The sequence below is a fragment of the Ovis aries genome, chromosome 4, assembly GCF_016772045.2.
Source record: "Ovis aries strain OAR_USU_Benz2616 breed Rambouillet chromosome 4, ARS-UI_Ramb_v3.0, whole genome shotgun sequence".
Classification (NCBI taxonomy): Eukaryota; Metazoa; Chordata; class Mammalia; order Artiodactyla; family Bovidae; genus Ovis; species Ovis aries.
In genome coordinates, this window is record NC_056057.1 from 12833480 (window position 1) to 12849391 (window position 15912).

Sequence of the window (15912 nt, forward strand, 5' to 3'; positions counted from 1 at the left end):
TATAAGGCTCCCGGTCGGCGCTCTCGGTACACGCGCTTCAACTTCGGTTGGTGTGTGTCGAAGAAACCTGACTACGACCTGAGGAGACCAGCGGAGACCGACCACCGAACCTCGAGGAAGGTCCGCTGAGCGGGCTCGCGTCCGGAGCCACTCCGGGCTGCCGAGCACCCAGCGGCCCCCACGCCTGGCACAGGTGTGGGACCCGTCTTTCCAGCCTTCGCAGGGAGTCCTCGCGTGGTGAGTATGCGGTGAGGATGTTTCTTTTTCTTTAAGATCACGTTCATTCCCCGTTCTTATCGAGAGCTGCGGGAGATGGAATAGCGCCCGAATGTCTCCACGCACACCTTGTCACGCCTTCACTGGCTGCACCCCAAAACTGTGTGAAGAATCCAAGCCCTCAGGGCTTTGATTTCTAGTACCTAAGTCTAGATACGGGTGGTAGACAGATATGAGCTGCAGACAAACATGAGCTGCAGACGGACATGAGCTACAGACCAATTTGCAGATGTGCTGCAAAGTGATATCCGCTACAAACTAACTGGCGCTTCAGATGCGCTACAAACTGATGAGCGCTTCAAATGCGCTACAAACTGATAAGCGCTTCAAATGCGCCACAGACCCGATAGGCGCTTCAATGCGCTACAGACTGATGGGCGCATCAATGCGCTACAAAGCGATGGGCGCGTCAATGCGCTAAAAACTGATGGGCGCTTCTTTTGCACTGAAACCAGTATGAACTGCAGCGATTTATGAATTGCCGCAATTTATGAACCACAGACTGATGACTGATTTGCGCTTTAAATGCGCTACAAAATGTGAGCTGTAGAAGATTAGCGCTACGAAAATGATACGGTAGCACTACAACAGCGCCTCGTTGCGCTACGAGACTCAGGAACCACAGAGGTACATGAGCTGTGGAACGATTTATACCTAAAATGCGCTACAGAGTAATAACAGCTGCAGAAATAGACAAGCTGTACTGTTTTGCGCTACAAAGAAACCAGTTGAAGCGGACAGGAGCTGAAGAGTAAGATCACTCTGTTCTTAGAGGAACCCCACCCTTTGTCTCTAACACACCTTTGGAATGGCTCCCACTATGTTCTTCTCCAGGACGGTTCTCTGTATGATGGTGCTGTTAGACAAAATGGAGCCCTGGGCAAAAATTAGTGTTTAACATTCGGCCCACACCATTCCTGCTATGGCAGTGGAGTGGAGGGGCTCTGACTGTAGCGTGAAAGGGAATCTTTTGGTGGTGGCAGGGCTGCCTTGCTTAGTTGCGCTTGATTGAAGTGGTGGTGTAGTTGTAGTGGTGGCGCGAATTGGCATCCAGCAACAGTTTGTGGAAACTGTTGGTTTGCTTCGTATTGGGAGGTGTGGGGTGGGGGGGGGGAATGGATCTGGGGGTGATTGCTCTTGTTGCATGAAATGAATCTGGCTGGTGGAAGCTGGTGGGAGGGGTTTCGGGAGGGGGGATCCTGGGAGAGGCATGCAGCCCATCTTAGACCTGCCCCGCCCATCCTAGCGCGCCTTCTCTGCAGTATCTGCTAAGAGCAGGCTTAGCGCCGCCCAGCGCCTGCTCCGAGCGCGCCTCCTCTGTGGCGCGCCTTCCCAGAGCGCGCCTTCTAGATCCCGCCTCCCCCGAGCCCGCCTCGTGTGAGGCGGCTTCCCTAAACCCCACCTTCCCCTGAACCCCACCTTCCCCTGAACCCCGCCTCCCTTAGGTGGCACCTCCAGACCCCGCCTCTCTCTGAGCCTGCCTCCTCCGAGGTAGCTCCTCCAGACCCCGCCTTTCAAAACTTGGCCCCGCCCTGAGCCTGCCTCTTCTGAGCTGGTCTATGGCCCCGCCTCTCCAGAGGGTGCCTGCGCCTGCGCAGTGCAAGCCCCCAGCCTCATCGGTTCCCCCCCCCCCCCCCCGGCTCTTTTGCGCCTGCGCACCTTCGCTGCCTGAGCCTGGCTGCACAGCCCCGCCCTCCTGCGGTTTTTCTGCTGTGGTTTCTCTTCTGCGCAGGTTTTGCCTTTTATCCACTGGTGTCTAATAAATATAAGAATAATATATAAGGACAATTAACAACAATAACAATTATACATGGCATTAAAAAGCCACTTTGTATATATTAAGTAACATAAACCCACAATTTAAATTCCTGATAGTGGGTTATGAAGGGTGCTTCTAAGCTGACATGGCTGGTGCCTCTAAAGGTAGTCTAGCTAAATGTTTTTACTACAAATGAAAAATAAAATATTTAACATTTTTAAGTTTTAAGGTTTTTTTAAATCTTAATAAAAATTTAACTTTTTTAAAGTAAAAAACTTTTTAAAGTGTTTCGGACACACTAGTGGACCTTTGTGGTGGGACCCAATGGAATCAGATGGTTTGGTGAATTCAAAATAAAGAACAACTTGAACTTTGTTTCACAGGAGTTTTAAGTAACTTTGTTGGTGCTGCTGGCTTGGCCTCTAAAGGAGGATGACGTGTATTTCTGGATTTTTTTTCTTGGAATCTCTAGGGCATCAGCCCTGGCTAACTTGCCTACATATTATTAATTGGGTCTGGCATATTGTAGGCATTCATTAAATGATCAGAGTAAAATGGTTTATTCAGTGTCTTCCTTCGTGTGTGCAGGTGTTTTCTGGTTTTTTGTTCCTGGCTCTTTCCTGTGGTGTTTTACTGTGCTAGGTTGTCCAAGATGCTGCTTGTTTTATCTTGCTCACATTTAACAGGATCTTAAAAAAAAAAATTGCATTTTTAAGTTTGAATAATGTAAGCTGTAATTATAATTCAAAACAGCTAAATTAATTCAAAACACTAAAAATAATTAGCTTTTTTATAAACTAAAAAGCAAAGCTAATTATTTAAATTTGGGGCAATCGGATTAGTTAATGGTACATAATTGTCATATTTAAAATTTGTGTAATGTAACAAAGTGGTTACATTACAAAATATAGATTGACAGTTTTAGCTGGCATTTTAAGATATCTATATAAAACAAATTTATAGTGTACTGCCAGTTAGATATTTATGTTTCTAATTAAATGAAGACATTTTAAAACCTGGTTCCATATGTTGTAAACCATGAACCAGGACTGTTACAGGGGCATTTGGAAGCATTGGCTCCCCAAATTTGTCACTCCCCACCAATCACCCCCCCCCACACACACACACACACTACCTCCAATAAGTATATAGTCTGTGGATACATGGATAACATATCATAATTACAGCTTCAAGTCCCCAGGTTCCATTTACGAACCTTGCTGCCCTAACCCCTCTTCTCTTTGGAAATTCTGTGTCTGCATTATAAAGAGGTTCAAAACAATGGTTTTTAAAATGTGCATATTATTAGAATTTGCATTTCATTAACTGTACAGTTCTCAAAAAGAAATGTGGACATTTGCAAATGTAAAGCAATTAAGCATTGCTTGGTGAATATCATTTACTAGTGTGATGGTTAACATGTGATGGTTTTTTGCTACTGTCGAGCTTTGGTGTCTTTGGTGGGGGCATTGAGGGAGGGTGGGGGGGATAGAAAGTTTCAAAAATCATTGTGAAGAGTAAAGATTAATCAAATGTATTTAATTCTTAAACAGAGTGATACTGTTTTTCATGTGTAAAGGTGGCATCTGTCCCAGGTGGCTTAGCTATATGCTGTGTGTTCTTTGAGGTTTTATTTTAGGAATGGAGCCTCTTGACCCCGCCTCTGCAATCCAGTCCCTACTAAGGAGGCATTTAAGGAGCCAGAGTCTTGTCATTCAAATCAAGTCACAGTGCTCCAGTTGCTGTTTAAACATTTGTAAACTTTACTTCTGCTCTTAACTTGCTTGCCCACTACCCTATCAGTTTTAATGGATAAACATCTCTGTTCTGGGCAGTTGACCCTTTTAGGACTTAAGAGTCCCACCCCAAAATTACAAACCCTGGGGGTGGGAGCCTTAAGCCTGATACTGGTAAAAGTTAGGGACCTCAAACTAGTAATCTCATAGGTCAAATAAGGCCCTGAATTTGTTTGACTGACACTGGATTTAAAAATCATACAAGAGTTAAAAGAGTTTGTGGGGGTTGGGGGAGGTGTTCATCCCCAAGTGAAATAGCTGTAGTCCCCCCCTATTGTCCAGTCTCTTTTCACATTTCTATTACCTTCGTGTCCCCAAAAGCATTTGAATTTTAAGGTCTTACTGATCTTCTGTTTCCATAAACAATTCAGTGATTGTTTACTGATTTCCTAATGTATTGTTATTTTTGTCCTGTCCTTGTGTTTTGCAGATGTGAAAACCATCAGACCTGGGCCTCAATAAAGCCCACCCCAGTGACTGTGATTGACATATAGGTGGTTAACCTTTCTGACCTGCTGCAGGCCATGCTGTGAAATGCCTTTTCCAAAGTCTTGTCTCTAACTTTTGAAAGTATTAGTGTTTTGATGACAAAAGTGGCACCTCAGTCATCATGACATGACACAATGACCTGTGCTTATTAGTTGCTTTATAATGGGACATTAAAACACTTCATTTAATTAATAAAAATGGCATTATTTTGTGACCTCATATTCTGATAGTCACCAATGTAATCGTCTGTAAGCAACTGGACATGAAATAATGTCACAGGCTATGATATGTTAATTACATCTCATTTTCTAAACTTGAATGTCTTATCTTCAATGTCAACTGTTAATTGTTTCCGTAGTCTAAGTTATTAAAGTAATTAAGTAATAGTTTAAAAATATTAAAATGGCACAGTAATTCTGTCCCTTAAGGACTCTGTGTGCTGAATAGTCTCCTTGAAGAGGCTGAACCAACAGCCCAGGGCATAAGAGGAAATGGTTGTGGTTGGTGGGGCTGGGGCAGGGGAGGGGCCTAAAGAACTTGGAGGGGTCTCAAAAAGAGGAGGAGGAAGGGGTATTTCTCTGTAGCCAGGTACAATGTTTAATTACCATCACCTTCCTGCCCGCACCCATACCCAATTGATGAAATATTAGCAATTTTTCACCTAACTTCTCTGAATAGCATGTTTACTTTTGTGGCTTTATTTTACATAATTAATTTGGTGTCTGTTTTTGCCTTGGTGGGTCAGAAAGGTGGCCAGGACTGCCAAGTTAAAATGGAACAAATAGGTAGTCTACGGGCTTTATATAGTCTATTTAAGTTTTGAGCACTTTCCTAGTTTTCCAAATATGAACACTTAATGCCCATTTAAAAAATCATTGATGTGTTAAAATAATTACTCTAAATTTAACCTTATTTCCAGGAAGTACACATGCCCCTGTGTGCTGACTTAGTATATGTGTAATTTATTGTCACCCTACCCATAATTAGGGCATTAAGTTCCCTCATCATTTCCCGCTCACACAGTCATTCACCCCTGTGGACACAGTCTTTTAAAAAAAAAAAATCCTGAGTATCATTAGGTGGGATGTGGGACCCAGGTTGCCATAGTTGCAGCCCCTCCCTGTTTTAATCTCAGCCTCATTATATAGAAAGTTAAAGTTTCTGTTTTTATTAATAACTTTATTAATATCAGCTAACAGTTGTTGAATATGCACTATGTGCTTTACTTGCATTATCTAATTAAACCCTCATTGTAAGTTTGAGGGCCACTATTACTGGGCTTCTTTGAATGTTCTATTTTGTAGCCTAGCTACTCCTAAGAGGCATCAATCAGTAACTGTTGGTTGACTGCATAATAAGGAGAGAAACCAGTATATACAGGTTGCTGCTCAGGACCATTTCTGTCCCAAAGGGGAAATCTAATTCGGGTTTGAAAAGGAATTTAGACAGTTTTCTGTTGGCTTTGTGGCAGTTGTTTGTTTTGATAACCATTCATAGTTACCTTCTCTATAAAGGTGGATCAGGGTAGGGACAGTGGGCCAAAGTGCCACCCCCCCCCCCCTTGATGGGTTGATGAGTACAGTCATTGTGATTTTTAACACACACCCCCCACACACACACCTTTCTTTTTCTTGGTTCTCTATTGGCTGGGATAGTAGCTGTTTTTCAGGTAACAAGTAGTTATCATTTTGGCTTTATTTTACATAATTTTTTGGTATCAATCTTTGCCTTGAAGGTTTCTTGCTCTGCTTATAAAGGTTCTTATTTGGAGTATCTCTACATTATTTATTAGTCAGTAAAGGTAACCATGCTGCTTATAAGAGTTGCATATTGTTAAATTATGATGAACAGGTGATTCTTGAGGAGGAAAGGATCATTTGGACATCAAAGAGGATTCTTTTCATTGTCCACAGTCCTAATTGATTAACATCTTTTTTGTGGGGCTTTGGTCTGTTTATTAACTATTGATGTAAACAAGGGGAATAAAGAGATACTTTAAATACTCATGTATTTAAAGTACTTTAGCAGATACTTCCTATTGTGGTGCTTTGAATGTATGTGTTGAATTTATGCTTTTATCTTCACTTACAGAAACAGAAAGCTTCTGAAAACCAGAAGGCGAAAAGGTGGACGCGGAGGCCAGGACACAGGCCTCCATTCCCACAGGAGTGAAGCTACCACGCCTGGGAGGTCTCCTCCCACCCCAACCATCACCCTGGGGCCCGACTGCCCACCACCTCCGCCTCCTCCTCCCCCCAACGATCCTTCCTCCCCCTCCCATTCCCCCTGCAGCAGCCAGAGGGGCCAGTACAACCCCAACCTGGGGGAACGCCGGCGGGAGGATCTCTCGGAAGAGATCAACAACCTCAGAGAGAGGGTCATGAAGCAGTCCGAGGAGAACAACAACCTGCACAATCAGGTGCAGAAACTCACCGAGGAGAACACCACCCTCCGCGAGCAAGTGGAGCCCGCCGCCGAGGAGGAAGAGGACGACATTGAGCTGTGCGGCGCGGCCGCCGCTGCCGCCCCAGCCACCCCTATAGAAGAGGAGTGCCCGGAAGACCTTCCTGAGAAGTTTGACGGCAACCCAGACATGCTGGTTCCCTTCATGTCCCAGTGCCAGCTCTTTATGGAGAAGAGCACCCGCGATTTCTCTGTCGATCGCGTGCGTGTCTGCTTCGTGACCAGCATGATGACGGGCCGCGCCGCCCGCTGGGCCTCGGCCAAACTGGAGCGTTCTCACTACCTGATGCACAACTACCCAGCCTTCATGACCGAAATGAAGCACGTCTTCGAAGACCCCCAGCGGCGCGAGGCCGCCAAACGCAAGATCAGACGTCTGCGCCAGGGAATGGGGTCGGTGGTCGACTACTCTAATGCTTTCCAGATGATCGCGCAGGACCTGGATTGGAACGAGCCCGCCCTGATCGACCAGTACCACGAGGGCCTCAGCGACCACATCCAGGCGGAGCTGGCGCACCTCGAAGTGGCCAAGACGCTGTCGGCGCTGATCAGCCAGTGCATCCACATTGAGAGAAGGCTGGCCCGGGCGGCCGCTGCCCGCAAGCCGCGATCCCCGCCGCGTGCGCTGGTGGCCTCGCAAGTCAACAATCACCACCACCACCAGGCAGACCCGACCGAGCCCGTGGGGGGCGCCCGCATGCGCCTGACGCAGGAAGAGAAAGAGCGACGTCGCAAGCTGAACCTGTGCCTCTACTGTGGGAATGGAGGCCACTACGCTGACAACTGTCCTGCCAAGGCCTCGAAGGCTTCGCCGGCGGGAAACTCCCCGGCCCCGCTGTAGAGGGACCTTCAGCGACCGGGCCGGAATTAATAAGGTCCCCCCAAGATGATGCTGCGTCATCTCCACACTTGCAAGTGATGCTCCAGATTCATCTCCCGGGCCGACACAGCCTGTTCGTCCGAGCCATGATCGATTCTGGCGCTTCTGGCAATTTCATTGATCACGAGTACGTGGCCCAGAACGGCATTCCTCTGAGAATCAAGGACTGGCCCATACTTGTAGAAGCAATTGATGGACGTCCCATAGCATCGGGCCCAGTGGTCCACGAAACTCATGACCTGATCGTCGACTTGGGAGATCACCGCGAGGTGCTGTCGTTCGATGTGACTCAGTCCCCGTTCTTCCCCATCGTCCTGGGGGTGCGCTGGCTGAGCACACACGATCCCAACATCACGTGGAGCACCCGATCGATCGTCTTCGATTCCGAATACTGCAGATACCACTGCCGGATGTACTCTCCAATACCACCACTTCTCCCGCCACCAGCGCAACCCGTGTTCTACTACCCAGTAGAGGGGTACAGAGTTTACCAGCCTGTGAGATACTACTACGTGCAGAATGTGTACACCCCAGTGGATGAGAACGTCTACCCAGACAACCGTCTGGTGGACCCTAACATAGAGATGATCCCCGGAGCACACAGCATTCCCAGCGGGCACGTGTACTCACTGTCGGAGTCTGAAATGGCAGCCTTGCGAGATTTCATTGCCAGACACGTGAAGGATGGGCTGATCACTCCCACCATCGCGCCGAACGGAGCCCAAGTTCTCCAAGTGAAGAGAGGGTGGAAGCTGCAAGTTTCTTACGACTGCCGGGGTCCCAACGGCGTCACCATCCAGAATCAGTATCCTCGACTCACGATTCCAAATTTAGATGACCAAGCTCACCTGGCAACGTACACTGAATTCGTACCTCAAATTCCAGGATATCCGACCTATCCCGCCTATGCCGCGTACCCGACCTACCCGGTAGGATTCGCCTGGTACCCCGTGGGGCGAGATGGACACGGGCGATCCCTCTATGTCCCCGTGGTGATCACCTGGAATCCCCATTGGTACCGCCAGCCGCCAGGGCCCCAGTACCCGCCGCCTCAGCCGCCGCCGCCGCCACCCCCGCCGCCACCGCCGCCTCCTTCTTACAGCACCCTGTGAATAGGCATCCTGCCCTTCAGGATCTCTACCCTCAAAATGAACTCCTGTTCAGCTTCTCATCAGTGACTGTGTGCTACATTGGGCCACTGCACCTTCAGACCAACCTGAGCACAGGCTTTCCTCTGAAATGGTTACAGAAGGTCAGGGCCACCCTGGACTGACACCCATCTCAAAGCACCCACTGACCTCCACTGTTTGGTGGGAGCAACAAAATATTTACCAACAAATTATCTCTGCTTTTCCACCTTAACTGCCAACCTAATTAAAATTCGTAACAAGTTTACTTCCCAGCAAACCCTGGAAACCTGGGTTTTACCTGCTGAAACCTCTCTCACCATCTGAATTATAGGCTGTCAGATTCCTCATTTAACAGTGACTGAGAAGCTGATGCAAACACAGGAAATGCTGTTTTCTTTACTGAGGGGGAGGCGAGGAGGAGGACAGGACTTTCCTTGCAGCTGAGGTCCCTTACAGCCTTGGAGGAGCGAGGCCTTATGAAGGAAGCCACAGTTACTGGTGCAGTGCCAGCGGCTTCCGTGATCTTCTGGCTGCACCCTTTGAAACTTCACCATCTTCAAACTCCACTTTCATGACTCAAGGAGCGGCAACTCAACCGGTTCTCCGGGGAGCAGGCAAAACCCCTTCAACAGAACACCTCAGGCCTCAGGAGGAAGTGCTCTCAGAGGGACTTGTGCATGTTTGAGTGTGCCTTCACATCCTGGTGCAAATCATACGTACCCAATAACTCTGACTTTGTCACAACACCTTACCATCACCATGCCAGCAATGGCTTCCACACAAAACAAAAAGCCTGGTAACCAGAGACTGCTGGTGACTCCAGGTGGTTAGACATTTGTGAAGTGTGATCATCTCTCAGCCATGTATGAGGGCTAATGAGTAGCTAATAAGGACTCCTAAATTCCTGTACCCAGCTCTTAAAGGAGAGACTCACAGTTAATGGTACCACCTTGACCTGGAACTTCAGAAGGAATGTTCACGAGCATTGTTCACTGGCTGGTAGTGTGTCAGCTGAAGTCTTGGGCGCATCTGTCCCTGTCTCTGCCTCCATATGCACCTGGACATTTCATTATCAGTCCCCTCACTAGACTATAGCACTGGGATGCTAAGGGAGGGGGAGTGTATTTTACCATCCTCTAGGGGATGGAGCCAATAAGCTGCCAATGAATGAAAGGCCTCAGAAAGCAACAGACAACAGAAGAGTTACCTTCGGTCCAGTGACATCAGCTGGTGTCTCCTGGATGCTTTGTGCTAACCTGGGACTGCCTGACTTCCTTTAGCCTGGTCCCTTGCTACTACCTTGAACTGATTATCTAACCTCTCTCTCTGTTTACTACTGCCACTTACCCTGCTGCAGGATTTGACATCCTTCCTGCCTGGTTGCTGAGACTCCAATTTGCTGCCATGGCATGGAGAAGAAAGAGGCAGGCTTCTGGGAGCATGTGTTTCAACACAGTCTCCAACCATTTGAGCAGTAGCAAACGATATGGTGTATTTTTTCAAATAGCCTGTCATGAAGAGGAGTCCAATGGTGAAGTTTCACTTTTCATCAGCATCACCCTTCACACGTTCATTATCCCTCACCCTCACCCTTGCATGTTTAAATACTTAAAAGTTTAAGCTGTAGGTTGATAGTGTCCTTTAACTGTTTTAAAGTAGTGACTCTGCTTTCAAAGTTATTTCCATTGATTACTATCCATCTCTTCTTAAATCAGTTAAAATTGATATGTAAGGTAGTATAAAATAGTTCTTTGCTGTGAACTTCTCTTACAACACTGTGAATCAGAGGCTCCTCAGACTGGAGTACTTGTATAATAGTTCATCCTGTTCATCTTCAAACTTCTATTTTAACATCATCTATAGTTTAATTTTTTTTTGATTGGGCCTTTAAAAATCAAACAAAATGAGACATAAATTCAAAGCAAATACCTAATTGCCTAATTGGCTGTTTAATCCAAAACAACTTTTCCTTTTTCTTTTTCTTTTTTTCCAAATGGAATCTGAAAGCTTGTTAGTTGCTCATGTGTTTTGGGTTAACTTCTTTTTAAATGGTGCATTTGTGCTTCTGGACTTTTTGAAGCATCACGTCAGTTTACCTCAATCAATCCATCCTCCATACATTTGAATTCAGCTTGCTTTGTGTCAAATTTACAGTTGTCAGTTGATCTTCAAGCTGCAGAGGGCCTAGAAATGGGCTACTGTCTGCAGCCCCAGCACGTGCACACGGACATTGCCATCGCTGCAAGCAGGAGTCTGGAGGTGTGACGGCAGCAAGCCTGAGGGAGCATGGTGGTGGGGGTTAACTCCCGGAGGAAATCCCTGACACACCTTTGGCTGTTTTGTAGAGCTTGTGAAAATCTGTTTGGCAGTGTGTACGATGCCCTATAGCTATATATACTATCTATATGCGTAGGTGTTCAAGATAAGTAATCTCAAACTTATTCTGTAGACTCGGAATTTTATTAAGTTTCCTTTAGCTCATGTGTTTTCATCAACTTTGTTTTAATTGAATACTTTAAAATTTTTTGGGCATTTTCCAACAAAATGCCTTTATTCGTAAGAAAGGAGAAAGCAAATTAATCTCTAAAGAATGTGGAAAGGGAGCAAAATAAAGACAAAGATGATAAAGAAGACATCAAAATTATTAGCAAAGCCAGCAGTCTGCCTTTTGAAACAATGACACAATTGACTTTTGGCCCAAATTTTCAGTGTTGGTTACAAAATGAAGAAGATATAAGCTCCCATTGTTAGGCAGACCTGGAGAGAACTAGCTAAGGTCACCATGCTAGGTTGTTGAAGTGGAGGAAGTTTATGTACATTGCTGAAGGGTCAATTTAGTTTGAGCAGTGAGGTACTTGTATTAGATGCTGGAAGATGGAGAGTTAGTTGGGATAAATCATGTGAGTTAGCACAGTGAACTTCAGGTGGACAAAATAAGAGGGGCACACCTGCAAAGTGCAGTCAGGATTTCTGTTTAAGTTTGCAGGTACCTCTTGGACTCCTGAATTGATCCAGTCATCATCCACCACAGACGTCTAACATCAGAATTCCAAGACTGGCAACAGAGAACACTCTGCGGGAAAGACCTGGGCAGAAATGATGAGAACCACCTGCAGAGATGAAGAGCCTGATGGGAGCCATGCCACGCTTTCATCTTAAAGAAAGAAGGCACATTGGTTAGGATGGAGAGTTCTTTGTTGTTTCAGATTGTAGAAAGCTATCAAAGTGGTCTGTGGAAAGTTTCCTTGTTTTTATTTCTTTGTGTAACGATTTAATTGGGGACATATATAATCATACGTATTTTGGGGGGGGGGGGCTATTAAGTAATCTTAAGTGGGTGGGGTCAGTTAAAAAGCATGATTCTCTGCATTAGATACCTTTATAAGTAAACATGTATCTCCTTGTGATTCTTTACTCTGATTGCTACCCCTAAAGATTTCAGATAAACTTGAAGGGAACTGCAGGGAGATCAACCTTTTGGGGGCTATTGGATACAGATAGAAACCAGCAGGAGAAAGTTCAGGGATGACTGGATAAATAGTCTTAATAGAGGCTCTTTGCCCTGAGTATTAACTCCGGGGATTGAGATTGTAAGCAGTCTTTAGAGAGTTAAGATAGATAGATGCCCTTTGAAAAATCGTTGCTGGAGTGATATTGATAACGATAGATGGTAAAGATTCATGGAAGTTACAGGAAAGTGATGAATAAGAAGCGTTGCTTATGCCCCTGTCAGTGGCCCTTCTTCTTACCCCTGCCCCTTTTTCCTAACTGCACTTCCCACCTGCCCCTGCGCAACATCCCTACCCTTGCCCATTTATTGCTATTTACTCTGTATTTCTCTCTATTTGCTGATATATCGATTGATGTTATAATGAAAATTCAATAAAGATTTAGTGGTTAAGTGCAAACTGTGTCTTGATCATTTCAGCGTACACTGGACATCAAGTGGACGGGGTTGAGGAGGATGGGGGAGGGGGAGGAAGAGGAAAGGAGGGGTGGAGAGAGAACAGAAGAGTTGGTGAAGGAAGAAGGCAGAGTGAGGAGGGTAGGGGAGTCTAGAGGATGGGGCTGGGGGTGGGAAGACAGCGGGGTGGGAAGGGTGGGGGTGCTATATATCAATCGAGCAACACCGTGTCCCATTATTTACCCAGAATATTCCAAGAAATTGAAGTCATTCCCAATGCAAACCTTTATAAAAATAAAGCCCCATGATTAATAACTACTCTATGGACATGATATAAAAAACTTTCTAAGCTGAAAAACTTTAAGGCCACACAATAAAGATTCTGTTGACATGTATAACTTTTTATATGAATTGACCATGGGGTCACAGAGTCAGGCACGACTTGGTGACTGAAGGACAACAAAAAACTTGGAATACCTGAGATTTATTAATAGAAAATATTAAAAACTTAAGGATAAAAGAGAAGACATACCAAATGTACTCAGGTATGACATGAAGGGAAATTAGCAGACAGATGTTTTTAACACCAAATAACACTAAAACAATAACAGAGTTAGCATGAAAATCATCTAAAGTGACAAATGAGGTTGAGTGACTCCTATCGAATTTTATAACGGTTGTAGGATAATATAGAAAACCCAAGCTAAAGGTATGATGATAATTTCACAAAATATATGTTGTCAAACTATTAAAGCTGCTCACCTTATATATGTCAATTGATCTCAATAAAACTGGAAGAAAGAATAACATTGCCAGCTTCCGCCATTCCTTGGAAACCCTGAAAAAAAGGACTCAGTGATGGGCAAGTTTTGAAGGATTACTGGGTTCATTGATGGGGTAATGACGTAAATGCAATCATTTATTGGGAGTTACACATGGGAGACAATGACTAAATGGAATGATTTGGGGTAAGAAAGGACACACACAACCTGAAAACTTTCACCTTAGAAGCACACCATCCTGAATGGTTATTCATCTAGCCCAGAGTTCATGGGCTTCGACAGCGCGCTGAGTGGTGGGTGGGATTTGAAACATTGGTGGTGGGACACAATCAAATGCTTACTTGGCGGTGGGCTTTACAAACAATGCTGTTCACCAAACCACTTTGAACAGAAATGGGAGTATCCATACATTTCTGTTTTGTTGCACCTGGACTCCTCCCCTTCCTGACCCCCACCTCATTCCTAAACCACATGATTAAACAAAACTTAAGGGAAAATACACAAATTGTGAGTGAGTGAGTGAGTGAAGTCACTCAGTCGTGTCCGACTCTTCGCGACCCCATGGACTGTAGCCCACCAGGCTCCTCTGTCCATGGGATTCTCCAGGCAAGAATACTGGAGTGGATTGCCATTTCCTTCTCCAGGGGATCTTCCCAATCCAGGGATCGAACCCAGGTCTCCCACATTGCAGGCAGATGCTTTCACCTCAGCCCAACACAAATTATAAAAACATATAAAAGCAATTAAGTATTAATGTGGAAAACTTTTTGATCCATGCCTCAAAAAAATACACTCGTGAACTCCAGATAGATCAAGAACTACAGAAAGGAAGAAGTGCATAATGGCAGAAGAGGGTAAACAAAATTATTCATGGAATTAAATTAGCAATCGCAACTAAGACCAGTGGTTTTGAATTCACAAAGAACTGTTCAACATAATGAAAAAATACATGGCATACACCTATAAACTATGTGATAACTAGCTTATTTACCAAGCAACTAATATTTTCCTAGAGACATTAAATACCTAGCCCCCACCCTTTACTCATTTGGGGGCTTTAAAAATATATAAAGAAGAGAGATGGGTAAATAAATAATAAATTAATAAATGTGTGTATGTGTGTGTGTGCGTGTGTGTTCTGGCTTCCTTGAATATATACAGAGAAAAATGTTCATGGATAAATAACTAAATATGTGTGTGTGTGCGCGTGTTCTGGCTTCCTTGAATATGCATAGAGAAAAGTCTACACGCATAAATAACAATAACACGTATTTATTATTTAATTAACAGAATAAATATGTGTGTGTTCTGACTTCCTTGAATATATACAGAGAAAAATCTATATGGATAAAAAAATAAATACATGTGTATGTGTATGTGTTTTTGCTTCCTTTCTGAATATATGTAGAGAAAAATCTACCCGGATAAAAAATATGTGTGGGGGATGTGTGTGTGTTCTGGCTTCCTTGAATATATAGAGAGAAAAATCTTCATGGATAAATAACTAAATACATGTGTGTGTGCGCGTGTTCTGGCTTCCTTGAATATGCATAGAGAAAAGCCTACATGCATAAATAACAATAAGAACACATATTTATTGTTTAATTAACAATAAATATGTGTGTGTTCTGACTTCCTTGAAAATATGTGGAGAAGAATCTTGTTGGATAAGTAATAAATAACTGTGTGTGTTTCATATGTGTTCTGGCTTCTTTGAGTGTATATAAAGAATCTAGGTGGATGAATAATAAACATTTAAGTCAATAAATAAAGGTGTGGTCAATAAGTATGAATTTGTCTTCATGTGCCAGACACGAAGCTGGCCTTGGGGGACATGATGCTGGGCACAGACCTTGCACTAAGATGCCCACTGCACTTGAAGGATGAGCACCCAAGGATTCTCTAGCCAGGGTACCCCAACTTTTTAGGCATCATAGTTACCCAAGTTATTTTTGACCAGGCACAATTTAACCATCATTTACTGCAGGTTCAGTTCAGTTCAGTCGCTCAGTCGTGTCCGACTCTGCGACCCCATGAATCGCAGCAAGAATCTTGCTTAATTTGTGGCATTGTATATTTTTTCTAGAATACACTAAATTTCTCAAGTATTTGTTTTTATTAGCGTTTAAATGAGAATTAGAATCAACAAGAGAAAGAGAGCCTAGATGGCTCTTTTCCTCCCCAATTAAGAAACCTTTTCAGCACACAGTAAACCTCTTCCCCAATTCTATTCCCAGATAATCGCTGGAGATGGATGATACACATACATCAGAAATCTTGTTTCCTGGAACTCAGGGTAATTTACAGAATAACATTTTGATCTAAGACAATAGCTATTATTAATTATTAATTACTCTGAAAGATCATTGATTACTATTTTTTGTCTTATTACTATTGTTTTATAGTCCAACATAAGACAGCAGCTGGATTAAA

General features: G+C 44.4%; 2 protein-coding genes across 2 annotated transcripts in view; both read left to right on the forward strand.

The window, feature by feature from the left end:
* Nucleotides 1–28: 28 nt before the first annotated feature.
* Nucleotides 29–8561, forward strand: PEG10 (paternally expressed 10). Its single transcript, NM_001290793.3, has 2 exons — nucleotides 29–248; nucleotides 6412–8561. The coding sequence occupies exons 1-2, from the start codon at nucleotides 244–246 to the stop codon at nucleotides 7622–7624; spliced, it is 1218 nt and encodes a 405-aa protein (NP_001277722.1). The 5' UTR covers nucleotides 29–243; the 3' UTR covers nucleotides 7625–8561.
* Nucleotides 8562–9364: 803 nt separating this feature from the next.
* The window catches only part of LOC101115117 (polyadenylate-binding protein 1-like), a 77548-nt gene continuing 71000 nt past the window's right edge, over nucleotides 9365–15912 (forward strand). Inside the window, exons 1-2 of the mRNA XM_042249123.2 lie at nucleotides 9365–9472; nucleotides 10948–11052. Of these exons, the coding sequence (XP_042105057.1) occupies nucleotides 9365–9472; nucleotides 10948–11052 (213 nt within the window). The remainder of the gene's footprint in view (nucleotides 9473–10947; nucleotides 11053–15912) is intronic.